General features: G+C 41.7%; 1 protein-coding gene across 1 annotated transcript; it reads right to left on the bottom strand.

The window, feature by feature from the left end:
- Positions 1-1,045: 1,045 nt before the first annotated feature.
- Positions 1,046-21,106, bottom strand: disp2 (dispatched homolog 2 (Drosophila)). Its single transcript, XM_050062841.1, has 10 exons — positions 20,886-21,106; positions 13,947-14,091; positions 13,473-13,750; positions 13,309-13,338; positions 13,062-13,185; positions 10,846-10,961; positions 9,311-9,426; positions 8,404-8,501; positions 7,981-8,139; positions 1,046-5,819 (listed from the first exon to the last, which is right to left on the bottom strand). The coding sequence occupies exons 1-10, from the start codon at positions 20,978-20,980 to the stop codon at positions 2,526-2,528; spliced, it is 4,455 nt and encodes a 1,484-aa protein (XP_049918798.1). The 5' UTR covers positions 20,981-21,106; the 3' UTR covers positions 1,046-2,525.

Raw genomic sequence — 21,106 nt, forward strand, 5'->3', positions numbered from 1 at the left:
GCCGGCAGCCGCGAGGTAGATATGGGGGCAAATGCGTCCCGTACAAGTTTGCGCATTAAAAGTACTTTTTTTTTGCCACTGACCGGTTCAGATCGCCAGTGCTATCTCTGTAAATAGCATACTAAGCGTTTTGAACATTGTTTATGTAACATTACCTCCACTGTGTCTGTAGCTCTCTCTACTCGTGGGACAGCCGTTTTCTTGAGGAAGAGGTGTTTCAGGATTGGATGTCTTCTCTTCTTCGGCTGGCAGTAGTCATCTTGGGAGAAGTGAGCACTGCAGACCCGATGGTCTGCAAGGCGCAGTGTCTGGAGAGGAGTGTTAGCATCCATTTGTAGCACAACTAGCCAAAATTTCAGCATCTCGCTGTCCGACAAAGGCAGCCTATGAAAGCTGTGCGGGGTGTTGCACGACATCCTGTTCTTGCAATTCGGATAAGCACAAACACGAACCATTGTTTTCAATCGATGCAGTAAAACTCTCAACTGTACTCCGGGACAACCAGCGCCACTCTGAGCAGCGCTCAGCATGGCTCCTCTGTTTTCTTCCGGCAACAAGCAAAGCTCTCGCGAGATGACGTCACACACAGCCAGTCAGGGAAACGCTTAGTATGCTATTTACAGAGTTAGCACTGGCGATCTGAACCAGTCAGTGGCGAAAAAAGCACTTTAAATGCGCAAACTTATACGGGACGCATTTGCCCCCATATCTACCTCGCGGCTGCCGGCTGCATTCACCTCCCTCAATACTGAACCAATTTTAAAACAAGTTGTACCTATGAATCATACACACACATACACATGGGGAAATAGGGCCCAGGTTGAAAAATACCGAAGTTATCCTTTAATGCCTTAAACATAAGTAGAAAATGGAATTCATTTTCATTTTACCTAGGGGACTGTTGTGCTATCAGAGATATAGTTTAAATTTAATTTCATCCTTCAAGCCTGTAATTTCCCTGTACTCCAAACAAGATTTGAATTCAATAAAAACCCAGTCTGCAGGAAAATAAACATTTTATTTTATTTCAGTTTTGTGAAAAATTAACAACATAGACACCTGTAAATAATAGTGGTGGTGACCTGTACTGTCTTCCGTTCATAGAAAGCCTGCGATGAATTTCATTCATCTCTAAGGCAGGTTATTTTCTGCTGAGTGGTTTTTAAGGTGAAGGCTCGTTGCAGAATTGTGATGATACAGTCAAGATGTCAAAAGCAAACACTTCTTACAAAGAGAAAGCTTGAAAATAACCCTGCTCGTAGGCACATCAGACACAAGTCTCTTCTTGTCCAGGTCTTTGTGCTGAACCACCATCGCTGCACCTGTTTTTTTAATATACTTTAATATCATATTAAGGACCATAAACTCTTACTTAACTTTTTTAAAGGACACACCCTTTGCACAAAACACACAGTTTCCGTTGTTTCAGAACTGAAACAACCTGTTGAAAGACATTTGGCACATGCTGCTCATGTCATAAATACTGTAACCTGCACATAAAAACAGCTGATGTGATCTCAGCAGTAGGGTGGGGTGGGGTGTAGATAAAGGCTCTCTGTTCCGTAGATTTTCAGTGCTGCAAAGGTCTATGTACAAATTGTTTGCTTTTGAAGCATTGGCATGTGATGGTATAATAACTGCTGCTTGGAAATAGAAATGAGAGCTTCCTCCTCCTCTTCAAAGGCTAAGGCAGACACTGACATCCACGTATCCTGGAGTAGTACGCACCTTGATTTGCCAACAGTGTATAAACCCACGTATATCCGCATTAGAAACCCTTTTTTGCCTTTTTAGTACAGTAAGTAAACATTACATTTTTGGCACTGACACTGGAATAAACAGCATGACACGAAATGCAAACAAGCTGTGACGCTACGAATGACACATTACGAACTGCAGCTGTCTAGTTTTCTACATCATTGTCACACACTGTACACATAATCGCCAGAGTGCAAAACTGACTGTTGTTGAGTGACAGTTTGCTACTTAAATGCAGCTCTTTCTCTGTATATCTCATATTTATCTTTTAATATTCAGAAGTCCGTGAATGTATATGGCTCATTGAGGTCAGATCCAGCATGGAGAAAGGCCAGCAACGACACCGTGTTTTGTTACAGCCCAGTCTGTGAAGATGGTAAAAAGTCCCAGGCACAAAGTAAACTCTGCAGCAGCAGGTAGGTGCAGTACTTGATTTTTTTTTTTTTTTTTTGGTAAGAAAACTTAATTTTTTTTTTATTGTCTTCTGTGTGAAAATGCCGGTTTTTAAGAAGTCATGCTTAGATTTGACCTTTCGCTGAAGAGACGCTCATGCTCTGATTCTGTAACACATAACCTTAACGGCAACATTAGACAAACATGCTGTCACATGTTGCATTTACAGTTGGCTTATATTTCCTGTGAGTAACACAAAAGTGTCAGTGCTCCTTTTGTAGCTTCTATATGCTTGTCTAAGTACAGTCTTTTTATCTATATGTAAATTTAGAGCAATTAATGCACAGTGTTTGCAAATATTACTCCACTTTCGCTCAACATGCGTCCTCCCGTTGTCCGTCTCTTTTTATCCAAACGTCTGGCAGGTCCGGCTTACTGTTGGGCAAGATGACAACTTCTTCACTCTGACTGGTGCGACCCTTATTACAACTCTCGTAAACTGTTTCTTTCAGTGAGAGACGCAGTGTGTCTCTCTTCCCGTTTAGATGTCCCGGCTGTAACTCAGCTTCTTCTCCTTCCTGTTGCTGCGTGTTGGACGGCCCTGGTTCGATGTCACTCAGACATGTTTCATTAGAGTCCTCCAGACAGTCGCAGGAGCTCTGAGACTGGGAGTGATGGTGGGGATGGAGGCCCTCGTTTGTGGTTTGCTCGTCTTTGCAGAGAGATGGCTGGTCAATGGTCTCCAGTGTGTGGCTGATGATGGTGTCCTCTATGCTGGAGGATGAGGAGAAGGATGTGTTGCTCCAGTGCTTCACCCCACCACCAGACTGGCCTCTGCATGTTTTACACAGCAGCTTGTCCTTCGCTGCGTCGTCTTGTGCCAGGCCGACTGGTCGCAGGGTGTTTTCTTTGTACGGAGATGAAGTCTGGAGGGCCTTGTGTTGACGGCTGCACATCTCCTCGCTGTCCCCGTCCATGCTGCTCCTCCCGCAGTACTCGATCTCATCAGAGAGCACAGAGGGCCGGTTGGACAGCTTACTGGTGCAGGTGCTGTTTTCAAAGCTGTCGCTCAGTCGATAGGCCAATGGCTGCAGCTCGTACTGCTCCGGCCCTCTGCTCCCGCCTCCTCCTGCTCCGGTCTGCTTATGTCTCTGCTGACGCTGGTGGTCGGGGTAGAGGTAGCCACCTGCTTCTTTGTCATAACTCCTCCTCACTCTAGATCTGCCAAAGGCTCCGTTAGCAGCCGACGCCGACGATGAACCGGGCTCTGCTGTCGAGCAAGACGACAGCACGCCGTCACTGTGGTCTGAAAAACATGGCAGCATGATGTTTCCGCAGTTTTTCTGGGGCCCACAAAAGCAGCACAGGGACTGAAAGAAGAAGGTTGCGAATCCACATGCTACACATTTCACCAGAAACAGGAAAATCCCCAGTTTTCTGAACAGCAACACCGTGGCAGGCAGCATGATTATCCCCATGGAGAAAAATGCACCAGAAACTATTGCTACGGGACATCCCATCCTTTTAGTGGAGTGTGCTACTTTACCAATTTTGTCTGCATGAGGAGCCAAGCTGTAGGAAATGCAGTAGTTGGCAATAAAGTCAACAGACAGCCCTGCCGCTGATGATATAAACAGAGCCTCAATGCCGCTCAGCTGCCATTCAAGAAGCACAAGGAGGCCGATGGTGACAAAAACACTTCCTCCTACAGCTACAGTCCCGTATATGCTCAGTGGAATATTCCAGGTGGTTAAGAGAAGCAAAGCAAATGTGAGAGCTACTGAGAAGCCAGCTACTACGAGAGTCTCTGAGCTTAAGGCTTGTTGTAGATCAAAAAGAGACAGATGACTGATGAACCAGCCGTTCTCCAGCCCCTGTGGTGCCCCTGATATTTCTCTGTTAAACCATGTCAGCGTTTCTCTGTAGAAAAGACTGGTTCTGCTGAAGTTGAAGCTGTAGAGGTATGTGGTTTTGAATGCCAACACGAGGGCAGCGACCCTGCCATCTGGCTGGAAGTACAGGCCTCCGCTGTGGGCCAGATGGCCCTCAGCATACCTCTCTGCCAGCATCATACTGAGGCAGTTCTCAAAAACGCTGGGAGGGTAGGGGAAAGGGATGTCATTACAGCAAAAAGGGAGGGAGTCGTCACTCTCGGAGCACCGTCTGACAGACACCCACTGTATTAGCTGCTCCACAAGACAGATATTGTCTGTCATGACATCCTTATCCTCAGGTGACGGAGGGGAGTAAAAGCTTTGGTTCTGAACCCGTCCACATAAGTCTCTCAACCAAACCTGAGCGTCTGGCCGGCTCATGTTGAAATCTGGGTCAAGAACCAAAGAGCCATTGCTCTTGGGGTTAAAGTGATCCCCGTTATCAGTGGGTTTGACACCCCAAACAAGCATTATCGTAACAGGTTTATCCTCTCCATTCCTCTGTCTCTCAAACATAAACATGTGACGATACTCTGCGTCGTATCTTTCAAACGGGTGACTGGAGCGGAAAAGCTGGGCAACCCTGCTGTCTAAGGTGGGCAGCTTCATGCCTGGGTCAATGCAGGACATGTATGTGCCCCCGGCAGCAAGCACTGCAAACCAGCACACCCAAATGTACCTAAACTTCACCACTCCGCAGGGCAGGATTTTCAGAAATAACAAATTGGAAGTATCGCTGAGACCTCTTTTTAATTCTCTCAGCTTCTGCCCGAGAGTGAAAAGGCATCTCTTGCGCGAGCTCGTATCCCAGAAGCCGCCCGTGTTCTTGGAGCAGCATGGTTTCCATCCCTGCACTGCTGCAGATGCAGAGGACGCTTCTGTGTAGCGCTCGCGCAGAATGAAAGAGCACGGCAGCCACACCAACGCCAAGATGGAGCTGATAAATGAGGCAGTTCCTAGAAAAACAGAAAAACATCTGATTGCTGTGATGCTGCTGAGATAACCGGAGAAAAATGCTGCGCTGGAGGTCAGCCCCGAAGCTAGAATCAAATAGCCGACTTCCTGCAAAGCTCTGTTTACTCTCTTCTCCAGGGAGGCCGAGGGGTTCTGCGATAGCTGCAGATTCCAGAAATCAGCAAAGATGAAAACCTGATTGGAGCAGCTTCCTAAGAGAATAAGAGCTGCTGAGAGGTTGACCAGGGGGAAGAATGTCAGGTGAAATGCTACTTTATAGAAGAAATAGGAGGTCAGGAGGGAGCCTGTGATTGCTATAACAGATAATGCTACTATGAAGAGAGAGTGGAGATAAAGAGCCATAGTGAAAAGAAGTGATACAACAGCCAGGACAGGGTAGACTGAATCTCTGGCCAGGTAATGCTTGAAAAGCTTCTGCTTGATGCCAAAGTCCATGCCAGTTATAGTGGTGTTGTTGTACGTCAGATCCCTGCTCTCGAGGCTGTTCATGTATATCTCCATCATGTGTTCTCCTTTGTCGACGGGTAGGAACAGAAGGCTGTACTTCAACGTTGGGATTTGGTATTCAACAGTCTGCGGGCTGAGGAAGTCTTTGTCAACCAGGAAGTGCAGGATTTGGAACACCACACGGGACTGTTTACAGCGGGACGGGACGGAGGAGCAGCCGCCGTGTTTGGGTCTCTCGACACAGGCTTCCACCAGATGTCCTTCGTGATAGTATGGGGCACATTTCCGGAGGAGGCTCAGAGACTCAGACACCTGATGTTGAAGGGAGAAAATGGGAAACGTCAGACACCTAAACAGAGTTGGCTATAAATAAGTGTTGTCAATGACATTACCCACTTTCCCTCAACCTGCTACTTCAACTTCAACTCAAAGGAAAAATTTAACATTTTGAGAAATAGATCAGATGAGAAGATTAGTACCACTTTCACGTCTGTATGACAATTAAATGTTATAAGCCCTATTCACACAGGACTAGTATTACCTTAGGATCTTTAGTAATTTATAATAATTGCAGAGGTCGTCTATGATCGTAACTCTGTGCTAACTTGTTATGTCCATAACTTCTCAAGTAAAAATTTCACTGCAAATTACCCACCATATTTCACCAAATATAGAGATCATGTGATAGTATTAGTCCTTATTGAATTGGCATCTCAGTGATATGGGGTCATATTTTTTTGTCTTGTCTGACGTTTTTTTCTGGTTGAGAACTATGGAGGCAGTGTTGGCAATTATAAATGAAAGTTTTTACAGCATGTTGGGTGCAGGAGGTCCTTACTATTTATTGGCCAGAACCAGTTGTCAGGCAACCCGTGGAGAAGTCACTGCTCCCAGCCAAGAAATAGTCCTGCACATAACCCAGGCCTTCAGGAAGTGCACCAGGCGTTTGAAGCCAATTTTCAGAGTGGCCAAAGAGTGAAGTTATGGGTCTGTCATGAGATGCCATGAGGCCCAAAAAGACTTTTTTCTTTAGACTTAAACTGTTAAAGAGATGCCCATAAATCAGTGGATATATTTTTTTAGGAGAGCAGCTCGATTAAATTAGTTTATCACCATGTAAGTTAACAGAGTGCTAAACTGGAGGTAGCCAGCTTGGCCAGTATAAGTGTCAAGTGCATTTGTTTTATGGGCCCAAAGAAGCGGACGATCCTGGTCATTTAACACCCAGGAAGTCAAACCTTTTAGGCTTCACACGTCGCTTAAGCCCTGTTTCAACCAGACACTTTCAATACGATACCTTTGGAACCAAAAGTAACCCTTCAGACATGGTACTTAGACCCTAGCGTTTCCACTGCAAACAGTACTCTTAAATGTGGGCAGGGTTGTTGTCACTCACTGCTCTGTCTAGCTCTAACTGTATTTCCTTATAGATTGAAAGTCTGCACCTCGTTTATTGTCCGTAGAAAGAGGTTGCACACCAACATTTTCAAAACAAATAATACAGGCTGCAGTGAGACACTCTCAATGGGATATTTAAAAATAGCGGCATGTAGTCCTTCAGTTGGCCGAAGGCCACAGGAAGGACACTCTGCGATGCTTTTTTTCCTCCAAGTGAGGATTTGAATGAACACAGTTTACATAATCAGGTCGAAATTGATATATATTTTTGAACATTTGAAGATCCACTCATTACTAAAAGTGTTTGTCATATAAAAACTAAAGTAATGGTTAAAGTTGTCACATTGAAATTTAAGGTGTGCTGATGGATTCACATTGTCAACTCATGCATTGAGTAACATTATAAGTAAACGTTCCACCTTAAATTTTGCCGGCAGTCGGTCCAGGCAGCAAAGTATCCTTTCTTTTTATAGTTATAGTTTACTCGTGGAAAACTTGCGACTGAATGAACAGTGGTCACAAAACCAGCCACAACTCAGCCCTGAGCAGAGTGACCGTCCTCTATTGACCAATCAACAGACTGCAGTGTTCACAGCTCCACCTTTTAGTACCAGATCTGTGTGCTAGGTACCCCAACAGAGGGGGGACCAAAAATGGTAATGGTATGGAACGGTTCCATTTGAACCATCCACAACTTTTTACAGTGGAAACGGAAAAAACGCGTACCGAACTGAACTGTACCGTACTGCTTGGTGTAAACAGGGTTTTTGTTACTGTTGCCCAGAGCTGGGCTAGCTGTTCCCCCGTTTCCAGTCTTTATGCTAACATAAGCTAACCAGCTGCTGGCTGTAGCTTTATATTCATCTTACAGACATGAAAGTGGTATCAATCTTATGTGATTCTCAACAAAAAAAAAAAGAAAATAAGATTTCCTTTCTTGAACATGCACTGTGGACAGTTCACTGACTGTACAGTACAAGACGGGCTACTGCAGTGAACTGTTTGCAAAAACCTAATTATAGCTTATATCATCATTTGTATGTTATTTTTTTAGATGAGAAGAAAGCTGCAGAACCTGGTGTGAGGTGAGGCTGAGGCAGCAGGAGGCATTAGTGAGGACAGCCAAGTAATTCCCCAGAGACCAGCTCGGACAACAGCCGCCCCTGGACGTTCCCTCGGCCTCCCCCCTCACATGCTGCTGGCACAGGTCCTGGAACTGAGCCTGGGAGCGAATCTGTATCAGACCAGCAAAAGATATTTGAACACATGCCCAGTTTAGAAACAAATTCATAAAAAAAAAACTGAATTAATTTCAGATGAGGCAATGGACATAAAGTAGTGCTTTTAATTTCAGCATTTAAATGTGGGTCAAGGCATTAAAGAAAAAGAGAAGAGACAGAGTGAGGCTGACAGACGACGATGACGAAAGAGATGACAGATGAAGGGAAAGTCAGAGGAGCAAAAGGAGAGATGGAGGGCTGAGTAGATCAGAGCGTACCCTGGACTGCTCCATCTCACACATGGCGTGGATGGCCTTCAGACTCCAGAGACTGGCTGAGTTTTCTGATCGAAACACCAGCTGAGCCAAACGCTCGCCTGCACAGAGAGAAACAGATGGACTCAACTTACAGGAACACGATGATCACTTTGTTGTGATGGTTGAGGAATGTTCAGAACGGCTGAGCTATTGTCGAAAGTTTGAAATGCACAAAGGTGAATCCAGGCCAGAAACTAAATTCTTGTGTGTTCTATCCTCCTCGTCTGTTTTGAATAAAAATTTGGCTTCATAAAACGAAAACCTCAAGGCTTGAAATTGCTAATAAATCCATTTAGGGAGCTATCTGTGTATTTATAAGGCAAACCTCGTCTTTGATCTGCCAGCATGCAATTTCAAAGTTGAGCTTGAAGAAGAAAATAACCTGCTCAAGGAAATACATTCGAACTGTTCTCTTTGAAGCCACACTTAAAGCTATTATTCACGTCCTCATATGATCTCACTGTTTATTGTTAATTTGCATTGAACCAGTAAGCTGTTACTTTTGTTTTTCTGTTGTTGTACTGTTTTCATTAGTTTGCTGGGAGTGCTGATTGTTCCCTAACAAGCTGGAGGGCTTTGCCTTCAGCTCACAGAATTTGCAAGTTGCTCAACTGCTGAATAAGCACTATCACATTTACATTGTTTTAATAATATTTCCACTTCATTGTCTGTTCTGCTGAGGATTCTGGTGCCAGCAGTATTGCACATCCCTCAAACCTTAAGTTCTGTTAATGTGCAAAAATCTACAATTAGAGTTATGTTTGTATTTTTACTGTCATTATAATCTGTGTAGCAAGTTTGAGAGATTTATTTATCATCATAAATTAGCAGTTTGTTGACAGGGATGAACTGTTTGCGGCCGACCCACCTGGAGTATCACAGAGAAACGTGTCTGGAGACAAGTCTCGAGCCAGCATCCTCTTGAAGCGAAGCCTGGAAGCGTCCTGGCTGCTGCTGCCGTCTCCACTGACAGCACCGCCAAAACTAGCACAGATACAAGCGCACACTCAGGCACGTTTGCAGCCTCATTAAACACACATTTTGTTCCAGACAAGTATAACATTGATCAGTTTCACAACTTAATCATTTAAAACCTGCTTTAACAACACATTCTCACATTTAGTCCTTGTCACATATTGACGTTTGGTCATGGACTTTCCATGTCCAGATACAAAGTGTGAAAGGTACCTCAGATGCGTTGGTTGTTGACGTTCTGGGACACCCTGTCAACTTCTGCCTGTTAAATGCATTGTCTCCTTTCAAAATACACTTCCGTTTTCACAGGAAATGTACCATTTGCATACAGCCTCTTTCAAAATAAACTCACTACATCGGTACAACACCGCGAATTGAGGGTTTTTTTTCCCTTCAACAAGAAAGGCACGTGGTTACGTTTTGCCTACCCAAGCACGTGGTTTTTTCGTCAGTGTCTGACACCGGAAGTCACTGAGTAAGTGCAGAATTTTGACAACTTTGGAGTGAGTCCAGGTTGGCATTAATTGTTTTGTCTGCCTGATTGTGTGTTGGGGTTTGTTTTATGGCCACTTGGGGGCAGTGCAACAAACTGTAAACACAACACTGACATATTTTCACCTTTTCAACTTGTTATGCTGAACTTCTTCGCAAATTATTTGGATTATTTACATATCCAGCGGACACAGAGCAACAATGACTCGGAGTTGTGTTTCTGGCCACCCGGGAAATGTAAGTCCAATTTTTCTCATTACTTTTAGCTCTGTTTTTGGTCTCCACCAACTCTCGGGGGCAATATCTGTGTCTTTAGCTGCTAAATGCTCCACTAAGTTCATCACATATTTGTTAACTCTATTCATCTACTTTTAATTCGGTGTTGGGCATGTTGTGTACTTCATAAAGGCTTCTCTGCTGAAAACACTGGTGCTGAGATTAAATCAAAACAGTAAAGACAAAGGCAGTGAAACCAAAACAAGGACAACAACACGCCAAAAAAGCACTGTAAAGCTAAGGGGAAACTATGGAGTCTGGGGTTTTGTTTTGTGTTTTCAGTTTGTTTGTCACCACAACCACCTTTGTTGTGTTGGTCGTTTGATCACTGTTTATATAAAATATATGTTGATGACAGAATTTTTAATTTACATTTTTTTAGAATGTTTTTACTTTACATGCTTTTACCAATATATGTGTATCAATATTCCTTATTAAGTTACGATCTGCTTTAATTTTTATTTCTATGTTTTTAATACGTTTGTGACAGTCACATGTTCAAAAGCTCATATGTTGTATCAGAAATCAGTTTTACAGTTACCCAACCCCGACCAGCCATACACTCATATCTACAGTATTTGTCAAGCATCTGTGTGCATTGTTCAGCAGTGCAGTCCTCCTGTGTAGAGCGCCTGCACTCTGCTGAATCCCTCCGCTGACCTTTTACTGAGCTGCTGTGGTAAAGGAGACAGTTTTCTCCCCGGGCCAGTGTTCTCCTGCAGCTCAGACAAGCTGGACTGGCGAACTCCGATGTATGTTCCCCGTGGCTCAAAGCCCTGAGGAGAGAGTGCACAAACACACATCAAAGCTAAAGACAGCATGGACGCTCACTGCAGCAGCTTACTGAATAAATCAGCATCACAAGCACCATATAATGTTGTCTCAATTAGTTTAGCAGATGAGTGTTTGATGTGATCTTAAAAGGAAGAGAGCCCAGCACTCACGGTATAAAGCAATCTCATTCTCATGTAAATCTGTTTAGACTTGTCATTAATGATGCATTGTTGTAAATTACATGTTGAATTTTCAGAATAATGTTTTAATCAGTGTTTATCCTGTAAGCATGCACATCAAAGGTGAGAAGATGTATTTAATTAAGATGACAGCGAGCAGGAGCTCATTCAGTGCAGTGCGTTGAATCTGAGATAAGACTGACGTAAATGGATCCGGTTGAGATCATAAGTCATTACAGAGACAGTAATTAACGCTCAGCCTAAGGTGGTGACAGAGGTTTGTACTGTCGACCTGACAGATGGGTGACAGAAGATATACAAGTGCTGCACAAAGGGAAACTGCAGGGTTACATTTTACACACTTCATGCTTCTGTATACGTGTGTATGGGGCGCCAAATATAAAAATTTGGTTACAATTTTCTAGCTGATATATTTTGAATATGTAGCTCACTTTCTCCACATTAAAGACAGAAATTTATGGAAAACAATATGTTATATTTCATTGCTAACAATATACACATATGTAAAAGAATACATGTTAAATGTTAAATCCAAATATTAAATCTAAATGTTTAGAAAATATGGAGAAAATGTTAATGTTAAATCTAAATATAACCACTAAAACTAAAGGTTAGGTTAAATCTTAAAGCTAAATGTTAAGTCTAAATCTAAATATTAAATCTAAAGGTTAAATCAAAATGTCAAGAAAATATGGGGGCGAAAAAATTAAAGTTAAATCTAGATATTAGCCCTAAAACGAAATGGTACACACACAGGTGTTAAATCTAAAGCTAAATGTGTTGTCAAAATCTAAATGTTAAATCTAAATGTTAAACCTTGATCTAAATGTTATGTTAGAAAATATGGGGAAAAATGGAAATATAAATATTTGGTTACAATTTTTTGCTGATATATTTTGAATATACAGCTCACCTTCCTCACATTCAAGACAGAAATGTATATAAGAGAAAATGTTATATTTAATTGCTAAAATATATTTATAAATAAAAAAAAATACATGTCAAATGTAAAATCCAAATATTGCATCGAAATGTTTAGAAAATATTTGGAAAAAAAATTGAGATATTACCACTAAAACTACATGTTACATGTTAAATCTAAAAATAAATCAAAATGTTAATTGTAAAATATAAACATTAAATTTAAATGATAAACCTGAATCTAAATGTTTAACCTAAATATTAAATCTAAAGATTAAATGAAAATGTGTAGAAAATATGGAAAAAAAAATTTAAATGTTCAATCTAGATATTAGCGCTAAAACTAAATGTTACATGTTAAATCTAAAGATTTTTTTTTTTTTTGTCAAAATCTAAATGTTTAATGTTAAATCTAAATATTAAATCTAAAGGTTAAATCAAAATGTTTAGAAAATATGGAAACAAATTTGTCTTTAATCAGATAAGAAAAACTAAAATGTTATATGATAAATGTTAAGTCTAAGTCTAAATGTTAAATGTTAAATCTAAATATTACATTTAAGTGTTAAATCTAAATCTAAATACAAAATCTAAATGTTAATTGTAAAATATAATCTAAATGTTGAATCAATGTTTAGAAAATATTAAAACAGCCTACTGCAGGGTTTCATCACAGAAGGCTGGAACAATGATAGACGCAATGTGGGCTATCTGCATATTTTCTAAACATTTAGATTTAACATTTACATTTAAAATTTTGATATAGATTTCATATTGCTTTTACATTTAATATTTATTTTTTACATTCTACAAACATATTGATAAGTTACTCACAACATGTTGTTTTACATGAATTTCTGTCTCAATTGTGAGGAAAATTAGGTAAATATTCAAAATATATCAGCGAGAAAATTGTATTCAAATTTTCACATTTGGCACCCTATACGTATGACTGTGTGTATGTGTGTGTTTGAGACTCACCAGCAGCGGATCAGAGAAGTCTGGCAGTGGACCGATGAAGAGTCCGGCCAGTGAGCATCCCAGCAGCAGCACGGCACAACTCACTAACACTGCCAGTGGGTAGTCTACTATCAGCTGGGAGTAACTGCCACATAGAAAATCACAGGAGAAGATGTGACACTGGCTAACTGGGGATAATCCCAGTTGAAAAGAGGGAGACATGCATTATCTTTGGATTTTTATAGTGAAAACTGGTTTCAGTACTTACTTTCTGAGGATGCAGTAGAGTCCTCCGTCCCTGTTAATGGTCGAAAACTTCATTAGAACATTTTGAGAAGGATAACACACAAAATAGAAGATTGATACCTAACTCTGCGCCAGAACCCAAAGAAACATATTTCTCAAAATGTCAAACTATTCCTTTAAACACACCTTACTGTCACCACATGTCGCTGCATCGGTTTCTGTGTCCTGCTCTCATTTGACCCATGCAGCCAGTGACACCTCACCGCCCCGTGACGAGACGTCTGATGGGCAGAACCATGGTTATGTCCAACTTTCACCACAACACCACCTTCACCATGAGGACCTGTTGTGTTTGTGTGACAGCTGCGGCAGGTGTTTGGTTTGATTGGACCGTAATGGCTGCAGTGGGGACATTTGCGGACCTGTGGTGAATCATAGGTCCCAGCCTGAGGACCCTGGGGGACCTAACAAAGGAAAATAAGGATAGAAAATACATAAACAAGGCAAGTTTTTTTGGGATCATTCAAGTCTTTTGAGTGACACAATGACTACTTTTACCCCTGCCTCCCAAATCCTGGATCTGTGTCTAACATTTTGTTTTAATGAGTCCCCAGATATCTGTCCTAAACAGCACACAGTGCAGTGGGTGCTCAGGTATACCTGGTGATAAAGCTGGCAGGAGGAAGAGGGTCTGCCGAGGCTGCTGCAGCTGTCACGTAGCTCCCCTTCAGACTGGATGACTGTCAACTGGGCCTCGATTGAACACTCGCTGTCAGGAGGGCACAGAGACACCGCCGGGATCTCGCTGAGGAGAGGAAAAGACAGACAGGAGAGGAGGGAAAGGTGGGTGAGAGAAGAAGAGAAGAAATGTGAAATTATGGTTGCAGGGGAGGAGAAATGATTGACAGGTAAGCACCGAAGAAAGAAGCAAAGTTCTTTTAAACTGAAAGTGCAAAAGTTCAGTCAGTGACACAGTGCAAATATGCAGAGGGTAATGTAAGTAAAACTTAACAATCTATCTCTCCCACTGTACAGTGACTGACGTCTCAGTACCCTCACTGCTTTCTTGGACTCATCTCATATTCAGCGTAAAATCCAGCGGGCCAGACGAGCTAATGAGGTAAGGAATGGATTTCTGGGTAACACACTGTGGCTACTGGAAGTAAGGAGGCCCAATTAAAAAAGAAAGGAGGGTATGAGAGAAAGAAGAATCATGTCACAGACCCCATCATAAGAGAGGCACAGTGTCTGTCCAGGATAGATAACATGAGACTGAGTGATGACGACTCCTGAGTAATGGCAGCTGTTGGAAGAACCCTAGAGTGACACACGTAATCAAATCCCTCTCCCATTTAAGTTGGTAATGTATTCCTTCTCATTCCTTCTCTACATGTTGCAGGCAAAGGAAACTTGATTGCAGAAATATCTACGTTTAGCAGCTCGCTCCAGAGATGGCAATGTTGGTCCATCACATAGATCCAGGTTTCAGTATAACAGACATTCATGGTTCCCAGTGGATGATCTTCATACTTTTCCATTGGCACCACCATGGGATTGACATTTGTATTTTTGAGTGAAATGTCTCAGCAACCATTGGATGGACTGATATGAAATTTCAACCCTGCCTATTAAATTTACCTTTGTAAATTACTAAATTGCGTTCTTAATTACGTAATTGTGGCAACATAGTCACTGCCTGGATTATGTTCAGAGATAAGATATGGTTTCTTTCAGGTAACAAAACAGAACATTCATGTACGCTGTAGGCTTCAAAAGGAGGTGGTTGGAGAGGACAGCGGCCATACAGAATCAAAGTCTCTTGTCTTACGTTTAGGCAACAAATGCACTTTGGTTAATGTTTGTTATCGGGCTAATTTGCTTAAATGTTAATAAAAAAGTCATAAAATATGATGCTGTAGTCACTACAAGTGGATACTGTATTGCAAGATTGCTCTTCTGGTGGAAAACAATTAAAATACATTGCGTGTTAAAGTTTTGCTGATATGTTTACTATCAACCTCTTTGCGACTTGCCAGGTATGTCAACAATTCTACGCAACATTTTCTTAACATGTTAGAAGAAAAGTGATTCGCTCGGTGTTACGTTTCCCTCCAAATGTATTTACCGTGTGAAATCAGTTTTATATAAACTGAATTCCTAGGAGACTATGGGCTGGAAACTTGGTGCAGACATTTATGTATATATCCCCTCAGGACGTGATAACTTGTGGCTTTTATCTCTTCACTTCCCAGGACCTTAGTTAATTAACAAATATCTGCAAATCTAATAACATCCCTATAGCACCTTTTAGCATGCTAACACGCTACACTAAGATGGTGAACGTGGTATAAACATTACCCTTGATAAACACTGACATGTCAGCATGCTGATGTTAGCATAAGCTCAATGCCATACAGCCTAACAGAGTTGCTATCGTGGCTGTAGACTCTTGCATTCTGTTCCATTCCTTTTCTATAATATTAACATATTCCAAAATACTCAAATAGTTAACTACTACAGAGCCTGGGAGTAACCAAGGAGATAACAAATAAATAAATTGAGGCTATGATTTTTTTAATCCTGTTACGGGCTCACCCTTTTTCCTCTTTAAGGGCTGTGGCCTTGTGGGTAACCTGTGACTGTGTGACATGTGCTTTGTTGTATGTGGTGTGGGAAGCAGCTCTCTCTCAAATATGTCATGGTGAAGACCGCATGCGGCAACAAGTAATGAGCAGAAAACAGTGTCTAGACAAACTTAGGGCTACTGTTCAACCTTACGAGAAGGCCATGTTTATTGTTTTTATTTGTGAAGACTGCGATAAATCCATTGTTGTTAAATGACACCCGAATGCCTCATTATCCTTCCGTCAGAGGAGTGGTCCGGACCGCTAAAAGCTAGTTATCAGCTAATAACAAGCAACGCTAAATTAATGTTAGTAAGCCAGCGTGTTCCCAACCACAGTTAGGAGCAGGTAAGCTGTCACTGAGAGCGGTAACAATCTGTGCACATGGGAAATAATAAATTATCTCAATTTAATTAAATTGTTACCAAGTTTCTGTTAAATCATGCACAAAAGATAAGAGAGCCAGCACAGGTCACCTCCACCTCACTCTGTTGCTGCTAGTAGGCTATTTCACTGGGAGTCAGCGGGTGCAGCAACTCAAATTCCCGGGGGTCACAGTGGGCTGTTGGCCAGCGGCAGCACTGAGTGTAACCTGTGTAACAGCAGCAACAGAAGGTTTCCAAAAGGGAGCCAGGGTGGTCTGGGATCAGACCTCTGGTGCCAGGACAAACTTTCTGTTGCTGCTGTTACACAGGTTAGACTCAGCGCTGCTGCTGGCCAACAGCCCACTGTGACCCCCGGCGCTTGGTTTGCACTGGCTGAATTCGAGTTGCTACAGTTGCTGACTCAAGTGGCATTCCATACGGAGCTGCCATCTGTTCTCCTGTCAGAGTAGTAGTCCCCTATAGCAGCAGGGAGTGAGGCTGAGGGACTGTGTATGTGGGATGAGCAGTGCTGGCTCTCTGTATATACACTTAACACATGTGCACAAATTAACTAAAACATGGGAACTATTTGGCTAAATTGAGGCAACAAAGATATCTCATGTGCATAGAATTAATAAATCATGGCCTGGATTTTCTTATTTTTTCCTCTATGACCACCCCTGGGCTCAGTAAAATATAAATACAGAGCTTTATTTTGAATTCAAGTGGATATCCTGAAGTTTTAAAGATACCAAACACATTGGGCTGCCATAAATGAATATGAGTATTTCACTCAGTGTAAACATGAATCTTAAATGAGGAGCTGGAACAAGCTGATACAGATAATACTGTATGCAATATAGTTAGACAACGTAGAAAACAATTTTCCAAGCTTAAACCTAAATGGGGAGAATGTATATTGAGGGTTAAATTAGACAATGTTTAATCTATTAAATCTGAGAACAGTCAGATGGGATCCTTTGTTGTAGTTTTATTTAGACTAGTTCCAGAACTTTACTTTTAAGAAGTGTTAAAGTCTCATTATGTTCAAGCTAAAATAAATAAACAGGCCAAACTGAACTACTAAGCAATGCCCTGGTTGTATCTCAGTAAATGGGCCGTGAGGTCTGTGTCGTCTACCACATGCTTGTTTTTCCACAGTAGACTGGATGCAACCACACTTCCTGCCTGGTCACCATGGCGACGGAGTAAGTCAACAGAGCCTAAATGACCTCACACAGTTTTATTTGCATCCCATAATAAGGCACACAGATGATGAGTAGTCTGTTGAATACAGTAGCAGAGGTATTAACGGTGGAGCTGAGCGAGGAGCTGAACCTCAGTATTTTGTCTTTGTGTTACAATAAAGCTGTAATATGATCTAAATAATAAATAGCCCACATTATACTACTTGTGCTCTTAGGCACATAGCAAATGTTTGTCATCTAGTTTAGCCTATTTAGGCGCCGGAGTGAGTAAATACACTCATAAAAAGTACCTGGAAGTCAACACTGTCAACTAATTTAACACTGTTTCTGTCTCTGTAGCATGATAAACTCCATCCACGACTCAGAGCAGGTTAAATAGATGCCGAATCATTAGTACGTACTATGTAACTCGTGCCTGGCAGCCTCCTCACATCAGGGTTCAGGATGAAGAGTAATTAAGCCCATTACTCCTCTTTGATGGTTTTCACAATCAATCTACCAATGTAAGCGCACACACACACACAAGAGAGGATCAATTTGTGGAGCTCATTAATATTTCAGTGGATGAATACAAAAATATATCCAGGAAGGTGTCACTGAGTTTCTCGCCACACCCGGGATATAAAAAGGAACACTTGAATTGTCCACTGACGTCAGAATGACCTCATAAATCTGAGAAACATCAAAACAACAACGGCGTAATGAGCTGAAACAAAAGTCGCTCTCATTTCATTTTACATACAGTCGTTTCCCAGTTTATTTGGTACACTTAGCAAAATGAATTCAGTCTTATACAGCCGCCATGCAATATATATGAGGTTAGAAATAAAGTGTTAGAAACACCTTGCATTACAAAGTACTATAATTTAACAGCATCACAAACATCAGCTTCCTAAATGACCAGAAACTTGAATCAACATCTAAAACTGAATGCTGCAAACTTTATTTATGTCTGGAATATTGTATGAGACTGCTTTAGTTTAAATTGTATACAGTGGTGGATAGAGTAGGTAAAAATAGCAACTACACAGTATAAATACAAGTAGGCTAAAAGTCCTACCTAAAACTGATCAGTGCAGACAAGACGACCCCTACAGATGTCACACAACTGTATATTAGATAATCATTACTGATGTATTACTGTGTACGTAGCATTTTACTGTTGTAGTTGGTCAGTGGAGCTAAATTTAACTGCTAGCCTACATGCTGTTTAACAATAAAAACGTCAGAGTAGTAGAGGACTTTTATTTTGACAGACTGCTTGAACCCAACTCACGGGCGCAACAATGCCTCTGGTGGAGTAGAAGGTGGCGGTGTACAAACTCGAAAGCAATGGTTGCAGTCTGCCATAAAACAAAAAGTAGATACAGCAACTTGTACAGTTCAATATGAGATGTCCACCATGAGTTGATGCCGAGCAACTGCAGCAACTTAAGTGCGTGAGGCTGATGACACCTACACTCCCTGCTGATAGGCTATTTTTCCCCCAAATATTGAAACAAAATGCCCTTGCTATGACCTCAGTATCAAATATATAGTTGAATTAATATCTCTTTGGGAGTGTCAACAAAAGCTGAACATTATAATCTTCCTGAATGTAGAATTGTGGCAGATGTTTTGTACTGGATGGCATTTGAGGAGCGGTGTGTAGGATTTCGTGGCATCTAGTGGTGAGGACTGCAGATTGCAACCAGCTGAAACTTCTCCCATGTGCCAAGTGTGAACTCTCAGTTAGGATTCCTTCAGTGTTCATTGTTCAGGAGGTTTTTACCTGGAGCCGATTTATCCACATAGGTCTCTTCCTCTCCAAAACAAACGGACGCTTTGATTTAAACCAGTAAAAACACTGAATAAAGCAGTTTCATGTTAAAAATCAGTGTTTATCCAGTGCTGTTCGGCTGCTAACTTGGGTGACCAATGCGTAAAAAGCAAATCGCAAATGGCCTATCTAGAGCCAGTGTTTGGTTTGTCCAATCTGGGCTACTGTAGAAACATGGCAGTACGACAGCTGGCATGCTCTGTGGATGAGGACCTGTTCCCTATGTACATAGAAATGGCTCATTATGAGGTAACAAAACCACAATGACTGTTATTTCCAGGTGATTTTATAATACAGAAAACGTACTTATTATATTGTGTTCCATTTCAGCCAATATATCCCCCTAAATCCTGCACACTGGATCTGTAAATTATAGAAGTGTACCAAAAATGTGGCCAGGGGGTGTGTTGAAGAAGGCAAGAGTGTATTTGACATAATAATATGATGAATAATGATAATAACTGACTTTTATACATATAGTGTCAGACACCAAAGGTTTCAGGGCTAAGCCCTGTATCTTCACTGACCCTGAACCCTCCATGCATTAGAATTTTACTTCCTTCAAAGCTAAGTTTGACTGGCTGAGTTAACGCTGGTGACACTAATCTAAGATGTAAGAATATTGATTGGGGACAGCTTTAAGGTATTCGAAAGACTCCAGCGAGGAGAATCAGAAAATATCTGACAGGCTAGAGACTGACAGCTCATAGTACACTCTGCTCCGTCGGCCTTTAGGTCTCTGTCTCTCTCCCTTTATACAGCACGTCTCCCACATCAACTCTCTCGATGCCAGTCAATGTCACGTCCTCAAACATCTCCGAAACCGCCAATCACACACACACACACACACACACATATATAAGAAAAAAGGCTCAGGCTGTAGCTGTGCGCAGGAGGCAAACTGTTAACCTTCCTAAAAAGAGAGCTTCTCTAGGGTGTTACTAAGAGGACAAAGACTTGAGGGTGTATGTGGCCTGTTGCTGAGCTGAAGGGGGTGACAGGCCTCAGCTGTTTGAAGCCCCACTTTCATGTTTGAAGCCCCTGGGCCAATTTAAATTTTACATTTTTTTTAATATGCAGCAGAGAGCGTGACAGGGTGATATCTGTGACCCAGCAGGAGTTTAATGACTGAACAGATCTTACAGTAAAGTCAGCTACAGTGTCACTGTGAGCGAGAGACTGTGTGTGTAGTATTCTAGCTCTTGTTAAAATACAGTGTGATATTAAGGATTAAATAATGATATTTGACCTGAAAATATTGTGATTACCAAACATAAAAATCTTAAAAGTAAGTTGGCAGCATGTCTTGGTTTCATCAGCAGTACAAACAGAGCAACATAATCAGGAATTAATGCTGTAATAATGTTAAGATGCCAATTATAACAGTGTAATGGAAAAAATAACAGCAGCAGAATTCATATCCTGTGCATAATCCCATTGTCTCCAGCATAAACACAGCTGGATGAACAATACTCACACCGTCCACAGGAGGGTAAGACACATCCACGTCCACTACTGTAAATCTCATTTATTTTCCCACACTAAGCACCAGAGAAATCCACAGACAAGGAAAAGCAACCCACCTTTGGCAAGCTTCCTGAATCCCCCTCTCATCTATGGGAGAATCATCCATCACTATCGCATCCGTGCTCTCTCCAATCATCGAGCAAGCCTCCATCTCCCTCTGATCCCGCTGTGAAACTACATGCACAAAATAACTATCAATTTCCTGTTGTTCTGAATCGGGTTAACCAAACAGTCCCCATCTGGCCAGGCTGAGTCCACGAGGATCAGGAGCTTGTTT

The sequence above is a fragment of the Epinephelus moara genome, chromosome 14, assembly GCF_006386435.1.
Source record: "Epinephelus moara isolate mb chromosome 14, YSFRI_EMoa_1.0, whole genome shotgun sequence".
In the NCBI taxonomy this organism is placed as follows: domain Eukaryota; kingdom Metazoa; phylum Chordata; class Actinopteri; order Perciformes; family Serranidae; genus Epinephelus; species Epinephelus moara.